The sequence below is a fragment of the Rhinopithecus roxellana genome, chromosome 1 (assembly GCF_007565055.1).
Source record: "Rhinopithecus roxellana isolate Shanxi Qingling chromosome 1, ASM756505v1, whole genome shotgun sequence".
In the NCBI taxonomy this organism is placed as follows: Eukaryota; Metazoa; Chordata; class Mammalia; order Primates; family Cercopithecidae; genus Rhinopithecus; species Rhinopithecus roxellana.
This window is the reverse complement of record NC_044549.1, coordinates 79,195,033-79,222,424: the sequence shown is the minus strand read 5'-3', so window position 1 is coordinate 79,222,424 and position 27,392 is coordinate 79,195,033. Positions and strand designations below refer to the sequence as shown.

General features: G+C 37.7%; 1 protein-coding gene across 1 annotated transcript in view; it reads left to right on the top strand.

Annotated features, from left to right (window-relative positions):
* Positions 1 to 27,392, top strand: part of DNAH12 (dynein axonemal heavy chain 12) — a 244,273-nt gene that overhangs the window by 193,056 nt on the left and 23,825 nt on the right. The window contains 6 exon segments of the mRNA XM_030926675.1: positions 10,890 to 11,048; positions 11,219 to 11,360; positions 16,348 to 16,498; positions 16,707 to 16,960; positions 17,509 to 17,649; positions 26,275 to 26,412. Of these exon segments, the coding sequence (XP_030782535.1) occupies positions 10,890 to 11,048; positions 11,219 to 11,360; positions 16,348 to 16,498; positions 16,707 to 16,960; positions 17,509 to 17,649; positions 26,275 to 26,412 (985 nt within the window).

The window sequence follows — 27,392 nt, the reverse complement described above, 5'->3', positions numbered from 1 at the left end:
CATATGGTTTTACTTCTTTACTCTCTTGCTATGATGAATTACATTAATTAATTTTCACTTGTTGAATCAGCCTTTCATACCTATAATAAATCCTGCTTAATCATGGTGTATAATTCTTTCCATACATTATTGGATTTGATTTGCTAATATTTTGTTGCTAATATTATGCTCCTTTTGTTGAGGATTTTTGCATCTATTTTTATGAGAGATTTTGGGATTGTAGTTTTCCTTTCTTGTAATGTCTTGCTTGGTTCTGGTGTTAGGTAATACTGACCTCATAGAACCAGTTAGGAAGTATTTCTTCCACTATGTTCTGAAAGACATGGTGAATTGGTTTAATTTCTTCCTATATGTTTAGTAGAATTCTTCAGTGAACCCATCTGGGCTTGGTGCTTTCTGTTTTAGATGATTATTAATTATTGATTCAATTTCGTTAATAGATATAGGTCTATTCATATTATCTATTTTTCCTTGTGAGAGTTTTGGGAGATTGTGACTTCTTTATCTTTATGTAATGCTCCTCTTAATTCCCAATAATTTTCCTTGCTCTCAAGTCTTCTTAGTCTGAAATCAATATAACTACCTTACTTCCCCTTCATTAGTGTTAGCATGGTATATCTTTCTCTATCTCTACTTTTAATGTATCTGTGTTTTTATATGTTCAAAGTGGGCTTCCTGTAGACAACATTTAGCTGGGTCTTGCTTTTGGATCCACTCTGACAACCTGTCTTTTAATTGATGTATTTAGATCATTGACATTTAAACTGATTACTGATACAGTTGGATTAATATCTACCATATATGTTACTGTTTCCTATTCATTACCCTTGTTCTGTTGTTATTGTTTTTATCTTCTATTTTTCTGTCTTCTCTGGTTTTAGCTATTTTGTATGATTTCATTTTTTCTCTTCTCTTAGCAGATCAATTCTACTTGCTTCTTAAAAAATCTTTTAGTTATTGCCCTTGAGTTTGCAATGTACATTTACAACTAATCTATCTAAGTCCTTATTCAAATAACACTATACCACTTCCTGCAATTACTTTGTAACTCCAGTTTCTCCTCCCACTCTCCCTTGTAACATTGTGGTCATTCATTTCACTTATCCATAGCCATAGTCATCAAATACATTGTTGCTATTATTATTTTGCACAGCTGTTATTTTCATTTTTGTATCTTTTAATTAGCACATAATAATTGTATGTATTTTTCAGTTTCATAGTAATATTTCAGAACATACAGGTTATAGTGATCAGATCAGGGTAATGAGCATATCCGTCATCTCAAACATTTATCACTTCTTTGTGCTATAGGAACATTCGGTATTCTCTCTTCTAGTTATTTAAAAATACATACAAGTGACCCTTGAACAACATAGGTTTCAGCTACACCAGTCCACTTATACATGGATTTTTAAAAAAATATATTGGAAACATTTTTTAAGATTTGTGACACTTTGGAAAAACACAGATGAGCTGCCTAGCCAGAAACACTCAAAAACTTAAGATTGGGTATGTCATAAATACATAAAATACTTGTAGATACTAGTCTATTTTTATCATTTACTACCATAAAATATACATAAATCTATTATAAAAAGTTAAAATTTATCAAAACTCACACACTCACAGTCCATACATGGCATCATTTGCAGTCAAGAAATGTAAACAAATATAAAGATGCAGTATCATCAAGTCATAACTGCATAAAATTAACTGTAGCACATACTGTACTACTGTAATAATTTTGTAGCCCCATCCTGTTGCTGTTGATGTGAACTTAAGTGTTATGATTATCCACTTAAAATGTCAGGTGATGCTCATCATCTCAAGAGCAGTTCGTCTCTTCAGTACATTGGGTATAGCAGTAAAAAGTGATCTCTTCATGGTTCTCGTGTATTTTTCATTGTGTTTAGTACAATATCACAAACTTGGAATAACATAGAACAAAGTGACACTAGTGTATAATTCTTTGTATGCATTATTGGATTTGATTTGCTAATATTTTGTCGAGGATTTTTGTGTCTATTTTCATGAGAGATTTTGGTTTGTAGTTTTCCTGGAAGTTCTCCCAAGAGACAGAGAAGAGTCATTACAGTACAAGAAAAAATGGAATTGTTTGATATTTACCATAAGTTGAGGTCTGCAGTCATGGTTACCCACCATTTCAGACAGACATTTCATCTTGTAAACAGATTATGTAAACTTATAGTATCGATAAATACAGTATATACTGTAAATGCATTTTTCTTATGATTTTCTTGATAATATTTTCTTTTTCTGGTGTACTTTATTATAAGAATATCGTATGTAATGCATATAACATGTAAAATATATATACTAATTGACTATCAGTAAGATTTTCAGTCAACAATAGACTGTTAGTAGTTAAGTTTTGAGGGAGTCAAAAATTATACATGAATTTTGACCGCATGGGGGGTCAGCACCTTAACTCCTGTGCTGGTTGTTCGAGAGTCAAATGTAATATATTATTGTTAACTATACTCATCCTACAGTGCCACTGAATACTAGAACTTCTTTTGTATCCTTTAACAAATTTCTTCCTATTCCCTGCTTTTCCCTATGTTTCCCAGCCTCTAGTATACTCTGTTCTACTTTTTACTTCTATGAAATCAACTTTTTTTAGCTTCTACCTATGAGAACATGTGGTGTTTAACTTTCTGTTCCTGGCATATTTCACTGAACATGTCTTTCAGTTTCATTCATGTTGCCACAAATGAGAAATTGTCACTCTTTTTATGGCTGAATAGTATTCCATTGCGTATGTATACCACATTGTTTGTATCCCTTCATCTGTTGTTGGACACTTAGGTTGATTCCATACCTTGGTTATTGTGAATAGTGCTACCAAAAAAAATCAGGGCGCAGATGTCTCTTCAATATAATGATTTGCTTTCCTTTAGATAAAGGCTTGGTCGTGGGATCGCTGGATCATACGGTAGTTTGATTTGTAGTTTTCTGAGGAACCTCCGTACTGTTCTCCATACTGGTTGTACTAGTTTACATTTCTACCAATAGTGCATAGGAGTTCCCTTTTCTCTGCATCCTCACCAGCATTTGTATTTTTTGGCTTTTTGATGATAGCCATTCTAACTGGGGTGAGATGATATCTCATCGTGGTTTTGATTTGCATTTCCCTAATTATTAGTGATTCTGAACATTTTTTCATGTGTTTTTGGCCATTTGTGTGTGTGGTTTTTTTTTTTTTTTTTTTTTTTTTTTTTTTTTTTTTTTTTAGAAATGTCTGTTCAGATCATTTGCCTATTTTTTTTTTTTTTTTCTTTTGAGACAGAGTCTCACTTTGTCACCCAGGCTGGAGTGCAGTGGCACTTTCCTGGCTCACTGTAACCTCCACCTGCCTGGCTCAGGTGATCCTCCCAACTCAGCCTCCAAAGTAGCTGGGACACAGGCACATGCTACCATGTTTGGCTAATTTTTGTATTTTTCTTTTTGTAGAGAGAGTGTTTTGCTATGTTGCCCAGTCATGCACTCCTGGGCTAACGTGATCCACCTGCCTTGGCCTCCCAGAGTGCTGGGATTACAGGCATGAACCACCATGCTAGCCTCATTTGCCCATTTAAAAATTAGATTTTTTTTTTTTTTCTGTTGAGATGTTTGAGTTCCTTGCATATTCTGTATATTAATTCCTTGATGGATGAATAGTTTGCAGATATTTTCTTTTTCTTTTTGTTTTCTCTTTTTATTTTATTTTATTTTTTTTTTTTTTGAGATGGAGTCTCAGTCTGTCACCCAGGCTGGAGTAGAGTGGCGCGATCTCAGCTCACTGCAACCTCTACGTCCTGGGTTCAAGTGATTCTCCTACCTCAGCCTCCTCAGTAGCTGGGATTACAGGCATCCACCACCATGCCTGGCTAATTTTTTGTGTGTGTTTTTAGTAGAGACGGGGTTTCACCATGTTGGTCAGGCTGGTTTCAAACCTCGTGATCCATCTGTCTCAGCCTCCCAAAGTGCTGGGATTACAGGTATAAGCTGCCGTGTCTGGCCAGTTTGCAAATATTTTCTCCCATCCTATAGGTTGTCTTTTCACTGTATTGATTGTGTCTTTTGGTGTGCAGAAGTTTTTAGTTTGATATAATCCCACTTATTTGTATTTTTCTTTTGTTTCCTGTGCTTTTGAGATCTTATTCATAAAATCTTTTCCAGGACTGATGTCCTGAAGCATTTCCCCATGTTTTCTTCTAGTAATTTTATAGCTTCAGGTTTTACATTTAGGTCTTTAAGCCATTTTGAGTTGATTTTTGTATAGAATAAGAGGAGATGGTCTAGTTTTGTTCTTCTGTGTATAGATATCCAATTTTCCCCAGAACCATTTACTGAAGAGACTGTCCTTCCCCCAATCAGTGTTCTTGGTACCTTTCTCAAAAGTCAGTTGGCTGTAGATACATGGATTAATTTCTGGGTTCTCTATTCTGTTCCACTGGTCTATGTGTCTGATTATATGCCAGTACCATGCTGTTTTCATTAATATAGCTTTGTAGTATATTTTGAAGTCTGGTACTGTGACGCATCTAGCTTTGTTCGTTTTGCTTAGTATTGTTTTGGCTATTTGGGGTCTTTTGTGGTTCAATGCAAATTTTAGGATTTTTTTTTTTTCTATTTCTGTGAAGAACATCATTGGTATATTGAAAGAGAGTGCATTGAATCTTTTGATCACCTTGGGTAGTATGGTCATTTTAACAATATTAATTTTTCTAGTCCATGAAGATGGGATGTCATTCTATTTCTTGGTGTCTTCTTCAATTTCTTTCATCATTGTTTTTTGGTGTTTTTTAAGTTTTCCTTGTAGAGAGCCTTCACCTCCTTGGCTAAATTTATTCCTAGGTATTTTACTTTTTGCAATTTTCGCAGATGGAATTACTTTCTTGATTTCTTTTCCAGCTAGTTCATTGTTTTCATATAAAAACACCACCAATTTTTGTATGTTGGTATTTGTATCCTGCAACTTTGCTGAATTTATTAGTTTTTAGAGTTTTTTGGTAGAGTCTATGTTTTTCTATATATAAAATCATGTCATCTGCAAAGAAGGACAATTTGACTTCCTCCTTTCTAATTTGAATGCCCTTCATTTTTTTCCCTTGCATAATTGCTCTGGCTAAGACTTTCAATACTATTAATATGTTGAATAAGAGTGATGAGAATGGGTATCCTTGTCCTGTTCCAGTTCAGTATGATGGTAGCTGTGGGTTTGTCTTATATGGCCTTTATTGTGTTAAGGTACTTGCTTCTATGCCTAATTTATTGAGAGTTTTTATCATGAGGGATATTGAATTTTATCAAATGCTTTTTCTGGATCTATTGAGATGATCATATTGGTTTTGTCCTTCATTCTGTTGTGATGCATCACATTATTTGTGTAGGTTGAATAATCCTTGCATCCCTAGGATAAATCCACTTGATTATAGTGTATGATATTTTTGATGTGCTGTTGAATTTGGTTTACTATATTTTATTGAGGATTTTTGCATTTATGTTCAGAGATATTGGTCTGTAGTTTTTTTATGTTGTTTTTATCTGGTTTTGGTGTCAGGGTTATGCTGGCCTTGTAAAATGGGTTTGGAAGAATTCCCTCCCCTTCAATTTTTCGGAATAGTTTGAGAAGAATTTTAAAGAATATTAGTTCTTTAAAAGTTTGGTAGAATTCAGCAGTGAAGACATCTGGTCCTGGACTTTGCTTTCTTGATTTCCTTTTCATTACTGTGATTCAATCTCATTACTCATTATTGATCTGTTCAAGTTTTCTATTTCTTCTTGGTTCAATCTTGATAGATTGTAAATATCAACAAATTTACTCATTTTCTCTAAGTTTTCAAATTGATTAGTTTATAATTGTTTATCATAGTCTCTGATGATATTTTGTATTTCCGCAGTATCAACTGTAATGTCTCCTTTTGTTTGTGAGTTTACTTTTTTGGGTCTTCTCTCTTTTTTTCTTAGTCTAGTTAATGCTTTGTCAATTTTGTTGATGTTTTTGAAAATCTAACTTTTTGTTTCATTGATATTTTCTATTTTTTTAGTCTCAATGTCATTTATTTCTGCTTTTTATGTTTTTCCTTTTTCTAAATTTGAGTTTGGTTTGTTCTTTTCTAGTTTCTTGAGGTGCATCATTAGCTTATTGATTTGAAATCTTTCTACTTTTTAATGTAGGCATTTATTGCTATAAACTTGCCTCTTGCTATACTTACTATAAACTTGCTCTAAACATGGCTTTTGTTGTGTCCCATACATTTTGGTATGCTGTGTTTCTATTTTCATTTACTTCAGGGATTTTTTTTTTTTTTTTTTTTTTTGAGACAGGGTGTTACTCTGTTCCCCAGGCTGGAGTGCAGTGGCATGATCACAGCTCACTGGGGTTTCAACCTCCTGGGCTTAAGCAATCCTCCCACATCAGCCTCCCGAGTAGCTGGGACTGCAGGCATATGCCACCACACTTGGCTAAGTTTTTCTGTTTTTTTTTTTTTTTTTTTTTTTTTTTTTTTTTTTTTTTTTTTGTAGAGACAAGATTTTGCTATGTTGCCCTGATTGGTCTTGAACCCCTGGGCTCAAGCAGTCTGCCTGCCTCATTCTCCGAAAGTGCTAGGATTACAGGGGTGAGATATGTTTTACTTTCCTCTTAATTTCTTTTTTTAATCAATTGGTTGCTCAGGAGCATGTTGTTTAGTTTTCATGTATTTGTGTAGTTCTGAGTGTTCCTCTTGTTACTGATGTATACTTTTATTCCACTGTGGTCAGATAAGATACTTGGTATTACTTCAATTAAAACAATCTTTTAAGGTTTCTTTTTTGTGTCCTAATGTATGGCCAATCCTGGAGAATGTTTTATGTACTGATGAAGAGAATGTGTAGTCTGCAACTACTGTGAATTGTTCTGTAAATGTCTTTTAGGTCTCTTTGGTCTATGGTACAGTTTAAATTTGCAGTTTCTTTGTTGACTTTCTGCCTAGATGATCTGTCCAATGCTAAGAGTGGGGTGTTGAAGTCTCCAGCTTATTGTATTGGGGTCTACCTCTACCTTTAGATCTAATAATATTTGCTTTATATATCTAGGTGCTCTGGTGTTGTTGTTGTTGTTGTTGTTGTCGTTTTTGTTGTTGTTGTTGTTGTTGTTGTTTGAGACAGAGTTTCACTCTTCTTGCCCAGGCTGGAGTGCAATTGCACAATCTTGGTTCACCACCACCTCTGCCTCCCAGGTTCAAGTGCCTCAGCCTCCCAAGTAGCTGGGATTATAGGCATGCATCACCATGCCCAGCTAATTTTCTATTTTTAGTAGAAACAGGGTTTCTCCATGTTGGTCAGGCTGGTCCCAAACTCCCGACCTCAGGTGATCTGCCCACCTTGGCCTCCCAAAGTGTAGGGACCAGCCCTACAGGGTCTGTGGGTTTTTCTCCCCGTGTGCAGAGATGAGAGATCATAGAAATAAAGACACAAGACAAAGAGATAAAAGACAGCTGGGCCCAGGGGACCACCAAGACATGGAGACCGGTAGTGGCCCCAAATGCCAGGCTGTGCTCTTATTTATTGGATACAAGACAAAGGGACAGGGTAAGGAGTGTGAGCCATCTCCAATGATAGGTAAGATCACATGTGTCATGTGTTCACTGGACAGGGCCCCTTCCCTGTTTGGCAGCCAAGGCAGAGAGAGAGGAGAGAGAGAGAGAGAGAGAGAGACAGAGACAGAGAGAGAGAGAGAGAGAGAGAGAGAGAGAGAGAGAGGAGAGACAGCCTATGCCATTATTTCTGCATTTCAGAGACTTTTAATACTTTCACTAATTCTGCTACTGCTACCTAGAAGGCAGAGCCAGGTGTACAGGAGCATGAAAGTGGACCAGGAGTGTGACTGCTGAAGCACAGCATCACAGGGAGATGTTTAGGCCTCCAGACAACTGCAGGCGGGTGTGACTGATGTCAGGCCCTCCACAAGAGGTGGTGGAGTAGAGTTTTCTCTAAACTCCCCTTGCTAAGTAGCGGTGCTTTTCCTTGGCACTGATGCTACTGCTAGACCACGGTCTGCTTGGTAACGGGCGTCTTCCCAGACACTGGCATTACCGCTAGACCAAGGAGCCCTCTGGTGGCCCTGTCTGGGCATAACAGAAGGCTCACACTCTTGTCTTCTGGTCACTTTCCACCATATCCCTTCAGCTACTATCTCTGTATGGCCTGGTTTTTCCTAGGTTATGATTGTAGAGCAAGAATTATTATAATATTGGAATAAAGAGTAATTACTACAAACTAATGATTAGTGATACTTATATATAATCATATCTATGATCTATATCTAGTATAACTTGTTATTTTATATATTTTATTATACTGGAACAGCTCGTGCCCTCGGTCTCTTGCCTCGGTACCTGGGTGGCTTGCTGCCCACACCAAAGTGCTGGGATTACAGTTGTGAGCCACCGTGCCTGGCTGAAAAGTTTTCTCTTTTAAAAAAATGTTATTATTAAAATAGAGGGTCTCCCTATGTGACCCAGGCTGGTCTGGAGCTCCTGGGCTCAAGCAGTCCTCCTGCCCACGGCCTCCTAAAGTGCTGGGATTACAAGCGTGAGCCACCGCGCCTGGCCAGGTGCATGTATTTTTACAGTTGTTATATTCTCTTGCTGAATTGATCCCCTTATTATTACATAATATTATTATTTGTCTCTTTGTACTTTTTAACTTAAAGTCTGTTTTTTCTGATGTAAATAAAGCTACTCCTGCTTCCTTTTGGTTTTCATTGGTGTGGAATATCTCTTTTCATCTTGTTACTGTCAGTCTCTGTCTTTTCAGGTGAGGTGAGTTTCATGTAGGCAGCATATAGTTGGGTATTCTTTATTCATTTAGCCAGTTTATATATTTTAATTGGGGAATTTAATTTGTTTACATTCAAGGTTATTATTGATAATAACCTGAGCTTCTGCTCAAGTAATTTAGGATTCTCTGTATTTATCCGTCTCTTCCCAGTTAGGAGGTAGTGAGTTAGCTGTATGACCTCAGTTCTCTGATGCATCTAAGAAAAGTTGCTGATTTTCAGTTTGTTCAGCTTTTCTCTTATTGTGAGGATGTGAGTAATGACTTCCAAATTCCTGACATTATCTTTTACAGACACTTAAATATTAATGATTTTTTAAAAAAATATTTTATGTTTACCCACAAAGTTACCATTTCTGTTGTTCTTTATTCTTTGGTGTTGATCCAGAGTTCCAACTATCTGAAACTTCCCGTAAGATATCTTGTAGTGTAGGTCTACTTGTAATGAATCTTTTCAATATCTATACATCTGGAAAAGAAATAAGTAAATATCTCAATTGTTATATTTTTATCTTTAGGTTTTTTTTCTATTCCTATAACAGATTATATATTTTTATTTTTAGGAGTTGTGTTTGGTCTGTTTAATATTGCCTATTTCTTCTATTATGTTCATGCTTTGCTTTAACTCCTTCGGCCTGTTTATAATAACTATTTTAACATTCTCACTGGCTAAATTATCTCTTTCACTTCTACATCTACATCTAAGACCAATTTTTTTCCTGGTTATGGATGTTGTGAATTTTATATTGGTAAATGCTGGAAATTTTGTATTCCTTTAAAGAGCTTTAGACTTCACTTTTTAGGTAGTTAAATTACTACTGGGTTAGTTTGATCTTTTCAAGACTTATGCTAGGTGCAGTGGCCCACACCTCTAATCTCAGCTACTCAGAAGGCTAAGCCAGGAGGATTGCTTAAGCTCAGAAGTTTGAGGCTGCAATGAACTATGATTGTACCACTGCATTTCCAGGCTGGATGACAGAGCAAGATCCCATCTCTTAAAAAAAAAAAAAAAAGACGACTTGTGTTTAAGCTTTCTTATAGTAGTTTTAGAGTAACCTTTACTCTAAGGCTATGTTAGCTTCACTACTAAGGAGACCTGAATTCTTCTGGTGTTGAACAAAGACTCAACTCTGGTTGGCAAGAACTTATATTTCCTAGTCTTGTGTGATCTCTGGGAGCTATTTAGTTTACAACCCGTTAGATGTTCTTTTGCTGGCTTCCTAGAATTTTACCTTACTGATGCATGCCTTAGTACAGTCATGTGCCACATAACAATATTTCAGTCAGCAACAAAGTGCATATGCAATGGTGGTTCCATAAGATTATAATAATGCCATATTTTTACTGTTCTTTTCTATGTTTAGATACACAAATACATGCCATTATGTTACAGCTGTGTACTGTATTCAGTACCATAACATGCTGTACAGATTTATAGCCTAGGAGCAACAGGCTATACCATATACACCATCTAGATTTGTGTAAGTACACGTTGTGGTGTTCATACAATGATAAAATCACCTAACAACACACTTCTTACAATGTGTGACTAAGAATTCTATGAGCAATGCCTGGCTGTATTTATCAGTAGAACCAAGAGAGCACCTCTGTAGATGTTTAAGACGTTCATTCACCTTTTCCATTCATCTTCCTCCTCTGCTCACAAACTCCAGTCACCTAAGCTTTCCCTAATGCTGATGTCCTCAACTCAGCGATACTGTTGAGGAGAACTTAATGCTGGTTTCCTCAATTCAGCAATACTGCAAAGCTCTGATTCTGATTACACCTCCCTGCTCTGTAGTCTAGAAAGTGCCTCTAGGCACACCGCTGAGGAACAGGGGTCACCTTATTCATCTCTCTTCTCTCAGAGGCCACAGTCCTGCACTGGCTATTGTACAATTTCAAAAAACAGTTGTTTAATTAATTTTGTCCAGTTTTCTAGTTGTTTACAGCAGGTGGGTAAGTACAGTCTAAGTTTTATTTTATCCAGATTATAAAAGCAGAAATTGATATTCAATTTTAAAACCAACAATTGTATAACAGTCCTTATTTTGGGAATACAGGGCAAGGAAAGAGATTGAATACCAGGAACTGATGTTTCTTTTAACTGGAGGAGTAAGTCTTAAAAGTGCTGAGAAAAATCCTGATCCAACTTGGCTACAGGACAAAAGCTGGGAGGAAATTTGTCGTGCAAGTGAATTTCCTGCCTTCAGAGGGCTCAGGTAACTGTTTAAATTTGATGATTTATCACTGAATGGCAATAGGTAAACTTGTTCTTCAATCTAGTGATTTTTAAATGGTCCTATAGCTGTCTGGTTTCTATTCCTTGTTCAACAATCTCTTTTAAGTTTTTCCCAATAAAAAGAATAATTCTTAAGCTTTTTTCTATTAGGCAACATTTTTGTGAACATATATATGAATGGCGGAAAATCTATGACAGTAAAGAGCCACATAATGCTAAATTTCCAGCACCAATGGATAACTTAAAGGAACTACAGAAAATAATAATTCTTCGGTGTTTAAGACCTGATAAGGTAAAAGACCAATGTGTTCTATTTGGAACCCAGATAATTTGCCATTTATGAAGTACTAGGCTTAAAGTTACTGTTATTTGATTCTTTAACTCTCAGATTGATTATCCAGCTTACAGTTCATTGAGCTCCTTGGATTTGGATCTGTGGGCTTACTGTTTTCCTCAATTTGGGAATATTTTTGGTTATTATTTCTTCAAATATTATTTCACCCCACCCAGGATTTCAACTGCATATACATTAGATTGCTTAATATGATGCCATGTAATGTAATATAATGTAACTGATACTTTGTTAATTATTTTTCAAGCCTTGGGATCTCCTTGCATCAGTTTGGGTAGTTTCTGTTGCTGTCTTTACATTTGTTGATTTCTCCTTTTGTATTGTCTAATCTGCTACAAATCCCATTCAATTAATTTTTAAATTTTAGTAATTGTATATTTCATCTCTAAAAAATTTGTTTGGTTTTTCTGTATCCTATTTCTCTTTTTAATCTGCTAATATTTTCTTTTAAATAGTTGAACACAGTTATAAGAACTGTTTTTAAATTACTGACTAATAATTCCATCATTTCTGGATCTGTTTCTATTGACTGATTTTACTTTTAGTTATACATGTTTTCCTGCTTCTTGGCATGTCTAATAATGTTTGATTGGATATTGGACATTGTGAATATCACATTGTTGATGAGTTAATTTCATTTTCCCATAAAGATTGTTGAGTTCTGTCCTGCTAGATCAGGGGTCAACAAACACCTGTGGGCCAAATCCAGCCCCATGACCTCTCTGGCCTGGCCCATAAACTGAGAATGTTTTTTATATTTTTAAAGAGTAGTTTTGGCTGGGCACCGTGGCTCATGCCTGTAATCCCAGCACTTTGGGAGGCTGAGGAGGACAGATCACTTGAGGTCAGGAGTTCAAGACCAGTCTGGCCAAGATGGTGAAACCCTGTCACTACCAAAAATACAAAAATTAGCCAGGCATAGTGGTGCATGCCGGTAGTCCCACTACTCAGGAGGCTGAGGAAGGAGAATCACTTGAACTGGGAAGGCGGAGGTTGCAGTGAGCAGAGATCACACCACTGCACTATAGCCTGGGCGACAGAGCAAGACTCCGTCTCAAAAAAAAAAAAAAAAAAAATGTTGCCTTAAAAAGAACATGCGTCCAGGCATGGTGGCTCATGCCTGTAATCCCAGCACTTTGGGAGGCTGAGGCGGGTAGATCGCAAGGTCAGCAGTTTGAGCTGGGGAGGCTGAGGCAAGAGAATCTCTTGAACCTGGGAGGTAGAGGTTGCAGTGATACGAGATCAAACCATTGCACTCCAGCCTGGGTGACAGAGAGAGACTCTGTCTCATAAAAAATAATTAAAAAATCATGCAACAGAACCTGTATATGTCCCACAAAACCTAAAATATTTCCTATCTGGCCTTCTATAGAAAGTTTGTCAACCTCTGTGGTTATGTAGTTAAATTACTGAAGTTTGAATTGTTCCTTTCAAATATTGTTTAAGATTTGTTAGGACTGGTCTAGAATAGCCTTTATTCAATGCATTAATTTAGCTCTATCAAAGTGCCACCTGTCTGGGGCCTTTACTGAATGCTTCAGGCGATCACTAAGGACTCTCTATGGCTTTTGGGAACCTGAATGAGTCACAACCTTCATGAAGAGTGGTAGCTCCCCAGATCTCCTGGTTACAGCTCCTCAGACTCTTTGCTTGGTCTCACGCATACACACCATAGTGTTCAGCAAGGATTCAGAGGTACTGTGAGTAGATTTCTGAACTCTTCCTGAACAGTTCTTTTTTTTTTTTTTTTTGAGACAGAGTCTCGCTCTGTCGCCCAGGCTGGAGTGCAGTGGGACCTCAGCTCACTGCAAGCTCCGCCTCCTGGGTTTTACGCCATTCTCCTGCCTCAACCTCCCGAGTGACTGGGACTACAGGCGCCCGCCACCTCGCCCGGCTAGTGTTTTGTATTTTTTTTTTAGTACAGACGGGGTTTCACCATGTTAGCCAGGATGGTCTTGATCTCCTATCCTCGTGATCCGCCCGTCTCGGCCTCCCAAAGTGCTGGGATTACAGGCTTGAGCCACCGCGCCCGGCGACAGTTCTATCCTAATTAGAACTCTGCAATTTCAGCAGCCTTGGCCCCTTTGTAGTCTTTTTCTTGTTTTCCCAACTCAGCATCACTGCATTGCTCTGCCTTAGTCACTCTCCCTGTTCCACAGTCTAGCATATCTCCAAGAAGAAAGTTGAGAGGATAGCGTTCACTTTGTTTTCTTTTTCTCAGTGATCACAGTCGTACACCACCTATTGCCCCCATGCAAAAATGGTTGTTTCATTAATTGTGCCTGTTTTTTAAGTTGTTTGTGGTGGTAGGGTAAATCCAATCCCTATAACCACATCATAGCTAAAAGTAGAAGATGGCAGAAAATTTTGTACATGTCACAATTTTATTAGTTCAAACATGCACAGAAATCTTTCTAAAGGTAAGATAAGTAGGTTGATACCAATTTTCACAAATTTAAGAAAGGTGATCATAGTATTACAAAAGGATAATTTTGTAATAAAAAACAAAAAACCATGTTCATACATCTAGTTTAAACTTTGAGTAATGTTAAAAAAAATTGTTCATGACAAATGTTAAAGCAGTAAGGAAGACTTTGTTCAAGATTATCACAGTAGGAAAGAGAGCTCAGGCTTAGTTCCAAATACAGCAGAGACAGTTGGGGATTTATAGTCAAGGAGCAGGGTTGGGGGAAATTACTAAGAAGAGACATCAAGGGTAGGGGGAATTCTTGCTACACTGACCTAACAGAATTCGTGCTGAAAGCAGGCCAGAGTGATGAGACACCACCTACGTGATGGCACGGTATGAGGAATTTGATCAGATACGGAGGATGATCAGATGGAGAGGGTGGGGGACTCTCACTAAACTGGCTAGCAGAATTCTTGCTACAACTGGGCTCTTGAAGACAGGCCTCATAGAAAAAAGGGCTCAGAGAAGCCTGTCTAACGAAGGTTTGTTTGAGGAAAGAATCTTTACCAGTAAATCATTTCACCTACACCATGAAAAATATGAAGGTGTTGAAAGTGATTGCAATAGTCCCTTCGTTTCTTCCTTCTTTTTAAAAAAAAACAAAAAACAAAAAAAACATTTTACAGTTTTAGTAAAGTCTCACAAGGAACATTATCTAATGCTCTGTCTCTGAGTAGATTTAAACAGAGGCCTACATAAATGTTTTACCCCTTACCCTGACTCCCAAAGACCTTTGTACATTAATACTCACCTCATTCTTCCCAGATAGTTAGTTGTGTGTGCATATGTGTCTGTGTATGTTTGTTCTCCTCTCACTAGAGTCCCTTTAAGTCCCTGGAACCCCTAAACAATGCTTTATTCATTATCACCAGTAGCCTCCCTTGTTCATGGTGAAGACTTAATAGCTTTGTATTTAGGAACAGCTGCCTATTTTCACTTTACAGAATGGCTCCCTGATGGGCAGTAGAGATATTGTTTCAATACCACATGTAGGGTTTTTGCTTCATCTACCATGTTTGGAAGCCTGTGCTTATATACCATAGCACTTACCCCATTAGAATGTACAATAATTGTCTGCTTATTTTTTAGGACCTTCCACTAGACTATGAGCTTCTTGAGGTCAAGACTCATATATTATTTTGCTCTATATCACCAGGATTTAGAGCAATGTCTGACAGATGGTAGAAGCTCAACAAATGTCTGTGAATTAAGTTGAATTGAATTGAGTTAAGCTAAATGTAATTAACACCTATATTATTCAGGTCTTCTACTTCTTTCCCTCTGTTCTCCAGAGAAATAAAACAAAAGGGGAGGGGAATTGATTGACTGATTGATTGATTGATTGATTTTCTGAAAGGAATTGGCTGGTGTGATTGTGGAAGCTGGTGAATTTGCACAGTAAGCTGGCAGTCTGGAAACTCGAGGAGTTGATGTTGTAACTCGAGTCCAAAGGCAGTTTGCTGGCAAAAGGTCCTCTTTCTCAGGAGAAATCAGGCTTTTATCTTTCTTAAGGCTTTCAACTGATTGTATGAGGCCCACCACATTATGGAGGGCAATCTGCTTTGCTCCAAATCTACTAATTTGAATATTAATCTCATCCAAAAATACCTTCACAGCAACATGTAGACTGCTATTTGACCAAATATCAGGATATCGTGGTCTCACAGGCCATCTTTGACTCATTTATATAACAATTCAATAGGTTAAAAATGGTATCTAAGTATAGTTATAATTTGTATTTTTCTTCTTATTATTATAAGTATTCGAGTATAAATGAAGCTGCTGTAACAAAGGGACCTAAAGTACAGTGGCTTAAATCAAATAGAAGTTAATTTCTCTGTCTCCTAACAGCTCAGAGGCAAATGATTAAGGGCTGACAGGGAAGCTCGGCTCCTGAGATCACCCAGAAACTCAGGTTCTTTCATGCTTACAGTGTGGTCCTCATCAGCAAAATGGAAGCTGGCTTGTGAACACTGTTGAAAAGAGAAGAAAATGTTGAAGGCAAATAGCTTCCTTAAAATATAATCTGGAAGATCCATACATAATTTCTACTTCTTTCTCTCTGGCCAAAACTTAGTCACATGGCCACATTACCTGCAAGAAATGCCAGGAAAACTTGGGGTTCTAATACCAAACAGAGACAAATAAGTGGGACAATATGCAATCTCTGCTATAATGAGTGACATTGAGCATCCCTCATATGTTTAGGATCAATTTGTACTTCATTTTCTCTAAGCAGTTCATCTCCTTTGCCCATTTTTCTTTTGGATAATTAGTCTTCTCCTATAAATGTATATAGTTTTTATTTATTAGAGAAATTAGTGCTTTGTCTGTGATGCTACATGCTTTTTTTGACCATTAGACTCAAATTGTATTCTTTGCTATTTTTCAGTAATAATCAAATCTGTTATGTGAAATAAAAGTTGCTCTAAAGATCATATCTTTTCTCTTCAACAGATAACCCCAGCTATAACAAACTATGTAACTGACAAACTAGGGAAAAAGTTTGTAGAACCTCCACCATTTGATTTGACAAAGAGTTACTTGGATTCAAATTGCACCATTCCCTTAATTTTTGTTCTATCTCCAGGAGCAGATCCTATGGCCAGTAAGTGCATATACTGTAAACTTTAAAGAAATTATAAATAAAACATCTTGTTCAATACTCATTTCTTATATGATTATAAATCAGTTAGTAAATCCGATATTTACAGAGAAATGTAACTAGAATTTTTCATGATAAAACAGCTATACATAAGGCACTTTTTTATAATTTTAGAGTAAGTAGTGTGACCATTTTTTTGTGCCTCTCATAGGCCTGCTGAAATTTGCAAATGATAAATCTATGTCTGGAAATAAGTTTCAAGCTATTTCACTGGGACAGGGACAAGGACCAATTGCAGCAAAAATGATTAAAGCAGCAATAGAAGAAGGAACTTGGGTGTGCCTACAGAACTGCCACCTTGCAGTCTCCTGGATGCCCATGTTGGAAAAAATATGTGAAGATTTTACCTCTGAAACCTGTAACTCATCCTTTAGGCTTTGGCTGACAAGCTATCCATCTCCAAAAGTATGTTTATTTCCTTGTAGCGTTTAGTACGTTTACTTAGCTATCTGTATATCTTGTTTGTTTTGTTTGTTTTGAGACAGAGTCTCACTCTGTCTCCCAGGCTGGAGTGCAGTGGCGCAATCTCGGCTCACCGCAACCTTCACCTCCCAGGTTCAAGCGATTCTCCTGCCTTAGCCTCCCTAGTAGCTGGAATTATGCCACCATGTAGTAGCTCATGCCACTAATAACGCATGCCACCATGCTCGGCTAATTTTTGTATTTTTAAGTAGAAACGGGGTTTTATCATGTCGGCCAGCCTGGTCTAGAACTCCTGACCGTAGGTGATCCACCCGCCTCAGCCTCCCAAAGTGCTGGAATTTCAGGCATGCACCACCATGCCTGGCCAGCTGTCTGCATATCTTAATCAAGCCTTAGGTACTTAACCTTAAGAAGTTTTTAAAATATTTCTGGAGTCCTCCATTATGCCTGTTTTTTAATCCACTTGTATATGCACTTTTAGAGCCTCCACTTGCTATCTTGTATAATGCTCTCCATTTATTTTGTCTTAGTTCCCAGTAACAATTCTACAGAATGGAGTAAAAATGACTAATGAACCTCCCACGGGTCTTCGGCTGAATCTTCTTCAATCATATCTCACTGATCCAGTTTCTGATCCTGAGTTTTTCAAGGGATGCCGTGGAAAGGAACTGGTAATATTCATCTTTTGGAACTTTTAAAATGTGTTTTATAGTGATCAAATATGGAAGTGTAAAATTTCATTTAATAATGCTTTTATAAAATTTTTATTTAATGTTTTTAAAACTTTAAGCATTTCTTAACAAGACAAAAATTGTACTTATCTTGTTCACCATTTTATTCAATATAGTTTGTGTTCCGCTTCCCACATAGTAGACATCGAAATAAATGATGTCTGAATGAATGAATCTTAGTTTGTAAGCCAAAGCCCAATAATGTTTTTGATTAGGACCTGAGAGTAGAAATCTATTTTCCCATTGTTTATTCTTTTTAAACAAGTGTGTGTGCCGGGCCCTCTCCTAGGTAGTGTAGATATAAAGCAATGAGAACAAAATAGACACACAAAGAAATCTGCCTTGATGGAACTTAAATTCTAGTAATAATGTTAAGCATATTAATAGTGCTTTTCTGTGTATCCACCTAAAACAGTTTTGTTTACAGTACTGGGGACTTTAAGGATCCCAGTACAAAGTACTCATTTCCCTGCCTGAATTCTTACCAACTGAGAAACAGGGAAAAGTATAAATGTATGGTAACCAAAGCATAAGCTTAATTATTGATATAGGCTAGATTGGAAGATATAGCTTATATCTGTGAACAAATGGGTTTCATATTACAGAACCCTAAAATTAAGCAAATTTATCCACCCAGAAGAGTAAAGGAAAACCCAGGTCCCTGTAAGAAGCTCACTTCCAAGAAAGAAAAGAGAGAAGCTGGGCTGAGCATATCTGGTTAATTTTTCCCAAATTTACCAGTCAGGTAGGTCACTCCCTTCTCCTGCAGCAAGTGAGTACAAGAATGGAGAAAAGTCCAGCGTGTTACGTTATTAACTGGGCACATGAAAGGAAACATTACTGAGGGAAAATCATCCCCTGCCCTCACCCCAACATGTACTGTTTATCATATTTGCATGTTTGAGCTAGAAAAAATGATATTGAAGGTAAAATAATAAATTCTTTGAAAGTCAGATATTTTCCCTCTGCTTAATGATACTTTCTGTGTACCCTAGTTCTGCACCATACTTTTGTTTGCAAATCTTAGAACAAGGAGAGGATATTTTGTGATTTTATTGAGAAAGGAGCTTAGTAGAATGAAGAACATAGTATGGTGTCTGATCCCCATCCAGAGTTTGAGCTCCTGCAATTAAAAGAGAGAGGGCAAGTGAGAAGGGAAACTTTGAAAGATTCTAAGCTCAAGCAGAGTTAGTCTGGGACTCAGATTATTCAAATAAAAATGGTGCTAAGTTAGAGAAGAAGCATTCTCACTCCTCGTGTATTACAACATTGAGCAAGCAACTAAGTATTGGGATTTGTTGGGATATCTGAAGTTAGTATCCTTGCCATGTATCATTATTTTTGTGATGAACAGTGGTAATAGGTAAGGCTTCGCCAAGCAACTTCTCTGGTAGTACAAACAAATGAAAGCTGGGGTAAGAGAAGTAAAAGAATGTAAATGCCCTGTGACGTGGGTTCTCAATATGCATCCAGTTCTTCTAGAGGGCTTGTTCAAACACATCTTGCTGGGTCCCATCCCCAGAGTCTCTAATTCAGTGGATCTGGGGTGGGGCTTAAGAATTTATAGTTCTAACAAATTCCCTGGTGATGCTGATGTGGCCAGTCCTGGAATCACACTTTGAAAACCATTGCCTTCCAGTTTCTGCAGGTGACTGGTTTGTAGACATATGTGAAATTCCACTGAGGCTTCCAGAAATAGCTGGAATGCCTTTCGATAAGGCTAATTTCTGACAATTAGGCCAGCAATAATTTGAACTATCATCATTTGGCCATTAAAAGTAAATATGATCTTTTTAATCACAGGTTGTTGATATCTTGGGCATTTGAATTACCTAGCAATGATAAGACATTCGTTGTCAGTCTATAGGTCTGTCACCTGTACTCACTGTATTCTTCTTAAGGGTAGGGATACATTTCTGTATCTTCACTTATTTATTCAGCAAATATTTATTGAGTACCTACTAGGTGCAAGGCATTCTTATAGAAACTGGTAATATGGCAATGAACATATAAATATATAAAAACATGTAAAAAATTCCTATCTTTATGGAGCTGACATTTTAGTCAAAGGAAATCTATGGAAGGCAAGCTCAACTGTAATTCCCACAAACCTGGGGACTTGTTAAAGCTACAGATGTCAGTGCCATACTTCTGGAATTCTGATTCACTAACTTTGAAGTAAGGCTCAAGAATAAGCATAAATGTAGCATATCATATATACACCATGGCCAAGCGGGATTTATCCCCTGGGATGCTAAAATGATTCAACTTATAAAAATCAATTAATGTAATACACATTAACAGAAGAAGGATAAAAATCACATGATCATCTCACTAGATGCAGAAAAAGCATCCAACAAAATTCAATGCTTGTTTATAATGTAAACTCTCAGCTGGGCATGGTGGCTCATGCCTGTAATCCCAGCACTTTGGGAGACTGAGGTAGGAGGGATGACTTGAGATCAGGAGTTTGAGACCAGCCAAGCCAACATGGTGAAACCCTGTCTCTACTAAAAATAAAAAAATAAAAAAATGAAAAATTAGCCGGGTGTGGTGGTGTGTGGCTATAATCCCAGTTACTCGGGAGGAAGCAGGAGAATTGCTTGAGCCCGTGAGGTGGAGGGTGCAGTGAGCTGAGATTCTGGCACTGCACTCCAGCCTGAGCAAGACTCCATCTCAGGAAGAAACAAAATAAAACAAAACAAAAAACAACTCTTAACAAATGAGGAATAGAAGAAGATTACCTCAACATAATAAAAGACAATATGAAAATACCACAACTTATGCTCAACCATAGAAAAACTGAAAGTTTTTCCTGTAAGATCAGAAACAAGGCATGGAAGCCCACTCTTCCTACTTCTATCTAGACCGGAAGTCCTAGACAGAACAATTAGGCAAGAAAAAGAAACAGGAGGTATCCAAATCAAAGCAGAAAAAGTAAAATTGTCCTTGTTTGCAGATGATGTGATCTTATACATACAGAAAAGCACAAAACTCCACACAAGAAAAACCTGTTAGAGCTGATCAATGAATTCAGTAAAGTTGTAGGGTACAAAATCAACATATAAAAATTAGTTGCATTTCTGTACACCAACAACAAACTATATGAAATGGAAATTAGGAAAACAATCCCATTTATAGTAGTACCAAAAACAATAAAATACTTAGGAATAAATTCAACTGAGGAGGTGAAAGATGTATACACTGAAAACTATAAAACATTGATGCAGTAAGTTAAAGTAAGACACCAACATGGAAAAATATCCCATGTTCATGGATTGGAAGACTTAATATTATTAAAATGTGCAAACTAACCGAAGTGATCTACGGATTTAATTTAGCAATCCCTATGAAAATCCCAAAGACTTGGGTTTTTTTTACAGAAATAGAAAAAAAACTCTAAAATTCATATAGAACCACAAAAGATCTTAAATAGACAAATCAGTGTTGAGAAAAAACAAAGCTAGAGGCATCATACTTCCTGATTTCAAAATATAATACAAAGCTATAGTGATTAAAACAATATGGTACAGGTTAAGTATTCCTTATCTGAATGCTTGGGATTTTTTTTTTTAATTTTGGAATATTTGCATTGTACTTACCAGTTAACATTCCAAATACAAAAATACAAAACCTGAAATGCTCTGATGAGCATTTCCTTTGAGCATCATGTTGGTACTCAAAAACTTTTGGATTTTGGAGCATTTTGGGTTTTTGGGTTTAGGATGCTCAACCTGTACTAGCATAAAGTCAGACATACAGACCAGTGGAAAAGAATGAAGAGCCCAGAAATCAATCTACACATATAAGGTCAACTGATCTTTGATAGAGGTGCCAAGAATATACAATGGGAGAAGCATAGTCTCTTCAACAACTGGTATTGAGAAAACTGCATATCCACATGCAAAAGAATGAAATTTAACTCTTATATTACACTATACATAAAAATCAACTCAAAATGGATTAAAGACTTAAATGTAAGATTTGAAACTGTGAAACTTATGGAAGAACACTTAGAAGGAAAGCTTCATGACATTGATCTTAGCAATAATTTCATAGATATGACACCAAAAGCACAGGCAACAAAAACAAAGTAGGATCAAATCAAACTAAAAAGCTTCTGCACAGCAAAGGAAATGATCAACAAAGTGAAAAGCCAACCTAAGGAATGGGAGAAATTATTTGCAAACCATATGTTAGATAAGGGGTTAATTTTCAAAAACTATATGGAACACCTCAATAACAACAACAAAAAACAAAGGATAACCAGATTAAAAATGGGCTAAAGATTTGAATAGACATTTCTCCAAAGAAGACATACAAATGGCCAACAGAAATATGGAAAAATGCTCAATGTCACTAGTCAGCAGGGAAATGCAAATCAAAACCACAGTGAGATATCATCTCACACCTTCTGGGATGGCTATTATCAGAAAACAAAACACAACATGTATTAGCAAGGACAAAATTGGAGCCTTCTTACACTGTTGGTGGTAATGCAAAGTGGTGCAGTCATTAATGAAAACAGTATGGAGACTCTCAAAAAATTAAAAACAGAACATATCCAGCAGTCTCACTTCTGAGTATCCAAAAAAAATTGAAATCAGGATCTCGAAGAGATATTAGCAGGCCAATGTTCGTTGCAGCACTATTCACAATAGCCAATATGTGGAAACATCCTAAATGCCCATTTGTAAAATATTATTCCGCCTTAGAAAAGAAGAAAACACTGCCATATATGACAACATGGATAAAACTTGAAGACATTATCCTAAGTGAACTAAGCCAGTCACAGAAAGAGAAATGCTGTATGATTCCACTTATATAAGGTATCAGCCGGGCGCGGTGGCTCAAGCCTGTAATCCCAGCACTTTGGGAGGCCGAGGCGGGTGGATCACGAGGTCAGGAGATCGAGACCCTCCTGGCTGACACGGTGAAACCCCGTCTCTACTAAAAATACAAAAAAAAAAAAAAAAACTAGCCGGGCGCGGTGGCGGACGCCTGTAGTTCCAGCTACTCGGAGGCTGAGGCGGGAGAATGGCGGGAACCCGGGAGGCGGAGCTTGCAGTGAGCCGAGATCGCGCCACTGCACTCCAGCCTGGGCGACACAGCAAGACTCTGTCTCAAAAAAAAAAAAAAAAAAATAAGGTGTCAAAAATAGTCAAACTCATAGAATCAGAAGGTGGTTTCCCAGGGCTGTGGGAGGGGGAAATAGGGAGTTGCTTATTAATGGGAATAGTGTCTCAATTATGCAAGGTGAATAAATTCTGGAGATTCGCTGTACAACATTGTCCTTATAGTTAACAATACTGTATTGTACACTTAAAAATTTAAGACGGTAGATTTCATGTTAAATGTTTTACCACAATAAAATGAAAATTATTAAAACATATGATGTAAACAAACAAATTTGCATGTTCAACTAAGTTAGCAACCACTGTGCTCAACAGCCATGATAGTGTTATGAACTAAAGGAGGACAAAGAAAGGAAGGGAGGAAAGGGGCAAACATTTATTGACCACCAGCAGATTTCAGTTAGTTTAACAATATAAGCCTTGCAACAGTCCTCTAATATAGGTATCATTTTCACACACCTATTTGTTAAATAAGGAAACTGAGGCTCAAATGAATTAAATAAATTATTGAGGTCATTGAATTAGTCTGTTCTTACACTGCTATAAAGAAATACCCGAGACTGGGTAATTTATAAAGGGAAGAGGTTTAATTGACTCACAATTCCACATGGCTGGGGAAGCCTAGGGAAACTTACAATCATGGTGGAAGGTGAAGGGGAAGCAAGCACCTTTACAAGGCAGCAGGAGAGAGGACAGCGAAGGAAGAACTTCCAAATGCTTATAAAACCATCAGATCTCAGGAGAACTCACTATCACAAGAACAGTATGGGGGAAGCTGCCCCCATGATCGAGTCACCTCCCTCCCTCCACACGCAGGGATTACAGGTCCCTCCCTTGATAAGTGGGGATTACAAATTGAGATGAGATTTAGGTGAGGACACAGAACCAAACGATATCAGTCATACAGCTCAGCCCAGTGTTGGAGGTGGGATTTGGTACCCAGGACATCTCACTCTTTCCATTTGTGTGTGATTAACTCTGCTTGGCTGAGTCAAAAACAAAGCTTCATGGACGAAGTGATATTTGAAGCAGGAACAAGAAGCATATTTAATATGTGCAACTATTATAACAAGGTTGTTGAAAGAGCAATAAGGACCTCATTTTGGCTGAACTGGTAGGAAATAAGAACGGGAAGGAATACTGGGTCAAGACTGGCAGTCTTTACATGCCTTGCTAAGGAGTTTGAATGAGTCAACACAAAGCAGCATCACATCATAGAAAACAAACTAAAATGCATACCTTCACTGATGGCAGGTCAGTGGTATCATCTTTAGGCAGAGAAGGCAGCATCCTACTGCCCCCTTGGCTTAATCAAAAACAAGCATAAAAAAAAAGGTATTATTTTTAAAGAAATTATGTTTTAATGTTTAAAAGCTTTTTAAAGAATATCTGGTTTATAAAATATCTAGATAACAGGACTGTGACAAACTACACTGATGTCCTTTGTCACAACTCTTCAGTCCATATCTAATTTCAGCCACAACTGTAGAAGATAGTTCTTTGTGAGTTCAGACTCTTCGTAGGCTACAGCACCTTATCTCAAGTATGCATCTTTCTGTTTTCTTTCCTCAAGATTTCTCTGATGCAACAGGAGCCTTCTTGGCCTGTAGACACACAAGCATAGACCAAAAATGTGGAGAAATTATCAACTCCAGGGACAACCTTCAACTAATCAGGGACCACTTGTCCCATCAGAACTGAGTCCTCATCACAGCAACAACTTCCATAATTCTTCCTGATACTGACTTTTTCTCCTTCTCTGCCTCCCTTTCCCTACTCCTCTCCTGCTTCCTGGGATCACTTCTCACATACACCCACCTTCACCCTCGTCTTTCTCTCAAGGTCTACTTTTGGAGGAACCCAGTCTAAATAAAGTCCAAAGACAGAAACAAATGTGATCATTCAATTTTCCAAAACTTTAAGGATGGTTCCAGCCTTAAGAAAACCCACTATTTTCCCAGCACTTTGGGAGGCCGAGACGGGCGGATCACGAGGTCAGGAGATCGAGACCATCCTGGCTAACACTGTGAAACCCCGTCTCTACCAAAAAATACAAAAAACTAGCCGGGCCAGGTGGCGGGCGCCTGTAGTCCCAGCTACTCGGGAGGCTGAGGCACGAGAATGGCGTGAACCTGGGAGGCAGAGCTTGCAGTGAGCTGAGATCCGGCCACTGCACTCCCGTCCGGGCGACAGAGTGAGACTCTGTCTCAAAAAAAAAATAAAAAAAAAAAGAAAACCCACTATTTAAAAATATGTAGAAAATTGGCCGGGCGCGGTGGCTCAAGCCTGTAATCCCAGCACTTTGGGAGGCCGAGACGGGCGGATCACGAGGTCAGGAGATTGAGACCATCCTGGCTAACGCGGTGAAACCCCGTCTCTACCAAAAAATACAAAAAACTAGCCGGGCGAGGTGGCGGGCGCCTGTAGTCCCAGCTACTTGGGAGGCTGAGGCAGGAGAATGGCGTGAACCCGGAAGGCAGAGCTTGCAGTGAGCTGAGATCCGGCCACTGCACTCCAGCCTGGGCGACAGAGCGAGACTCCGTCTCAAAAAAAAAAAAAAAAAGTAGAAAATATATGTAAATTAGATACTTGTTCTTATTGCTAAAGTTTCTTCCCCTATGAAATGTTTCACCACAGCATTCATCTAGTATATTTAAAATATGCTTTGAAGTACTTACAACATTTCAAAAACATATCTACACAATAAAGCATAGTGTACTTGCATTCTAATATTAAAGAATAATGTCTGCCACTGCATTGTATGAAAATAGCTGGATGGATTTTCACTGGATTTGGAGCTATGCTTGAAATGTTGTAAATTAAAATACGTGCTGTGTATCATACTTGAAATTTACTTGGGGAGACCTTAAAGAGTTTGGCGACCATCCTCTGGAACACTGACACAGATTTTGTGAGAAGCCCACGCAACATGCATATCACATACACGAGGATGCCACAAAAGCAGATCAAATAAACAATGGTTTCAAAAATGATTTTCAAATGGAAAGTTACAAAGTCATGAATGACATACTGGGATGTATTCATGTCATAGTGGTTAGTCACTCCCCTGAACTTAGTCTCAAGTATATGCCAGCAAGTTTACAGAATAACATTTAAGTATTGAAGTTGTAAATATCTACGAGTAATACCAAAGTATTATTAGTCAATACTTTGGTAAAATGATACCATTTTTGCATTTTAACAAGGCTTAATATTACTATGGTTTGTCCAGCTTTGGAGATTTGAATTAAATCATAAGATGAATACTATTTATAGTAAGTATTATTTTAGATAGGATTTTTTAAAAATAGAAGTTTGTAGAGATACGTGATCACATAATCTTGTAATGAGAAAGATCATTTATTCCTCTCATTTTACTGATGGAATCTGACGAGAATTTTTTTCTTGTTGTGTACTTTTTATATTAAAGGCCTGGGAGAAGTTACTGTTTGGAGTTTGTTTTTTTCATGCCCTTGTGCAAGAGAGAAAGAAATTTGGTCCTCTTGGTTGGAATATTCCATATGGATTTAATGAATCTGACCTGCGCATCAGTATCCGACAACTGCAGGTAAAACTAACAAGAAATTAACATTCATGAAGGATCACTATTTATCAGGCCCTAGGCAAGTCTTTTGCTTGGAATAACTGATTCACTTCTCCCAGGTGGGTAGATGGTAATAACTATGGCTTATGAAACACTGTATCCATCTGGATTCTTCCTGCTGCAAGTAATGGGAAATCTGATTCAAAGTGGCTTAAACCACAATGAAACTCATTACTCACATAATAAAGAGGTGCAGAAGAAGAACATGCTCTGGGTTTGGTTGATTCAGCAACATCACAGTGTTGTCATTGAGGACCCTGGTTCTTTGTATTTGTGCAGTGCCATCGTCAGTGTTGGCTTAACATATGTCCTTACTATCCTCTGCTTTCCTCCACTTGGTCATTTCTACAGCTTAGCTCTATCAATCAACAGAAATAGCTTGTATACTTTCAGCAGAAAAATAATTTATTGAAAGGATATTGGGTAGCTCAAAGTATCACCAAGACAGCTGGAGAGCCAAGCTCAGAGAAGAGACATCCAGAGTCAAATCCAAAATCACTCTGTGTCTGGTAAGGCAGCATCTCTACCCTTGTTGAATATTAGACCCCAGAGCTTGCATGGCTGCCACATAGACTCTAGTCTACTGCAGGCCTCTGCTGTCATGACCACATTCAAAGAGATTCTTTGTTGTTACTGATTTTTTTGTTTGTTTGTTTGTTTGTTTGTTTGTTTTTGAGATGGAGTCTCGCTCTGTTGCCCGGGCTAGAGTGCAGTGATGTAATCGTAGCTCACTACAACCTTGAACTCCTGGGCTCAAGCAATCCTCTTGCCTCAGCCTCTGGAGTAACTGGGACTACAGGCACATGCCACCATTCCCAGATAATTTTGTTTGGAGACAGAGTTTCACTCTGTCATCCAGGCTGGAGTGCAGTGGCATGATCTCTGCTTACTGCAAACTGCGCCTCCCAGTTCAAGTGATTCTTATGCTTCAGCCTCCCAAGTAG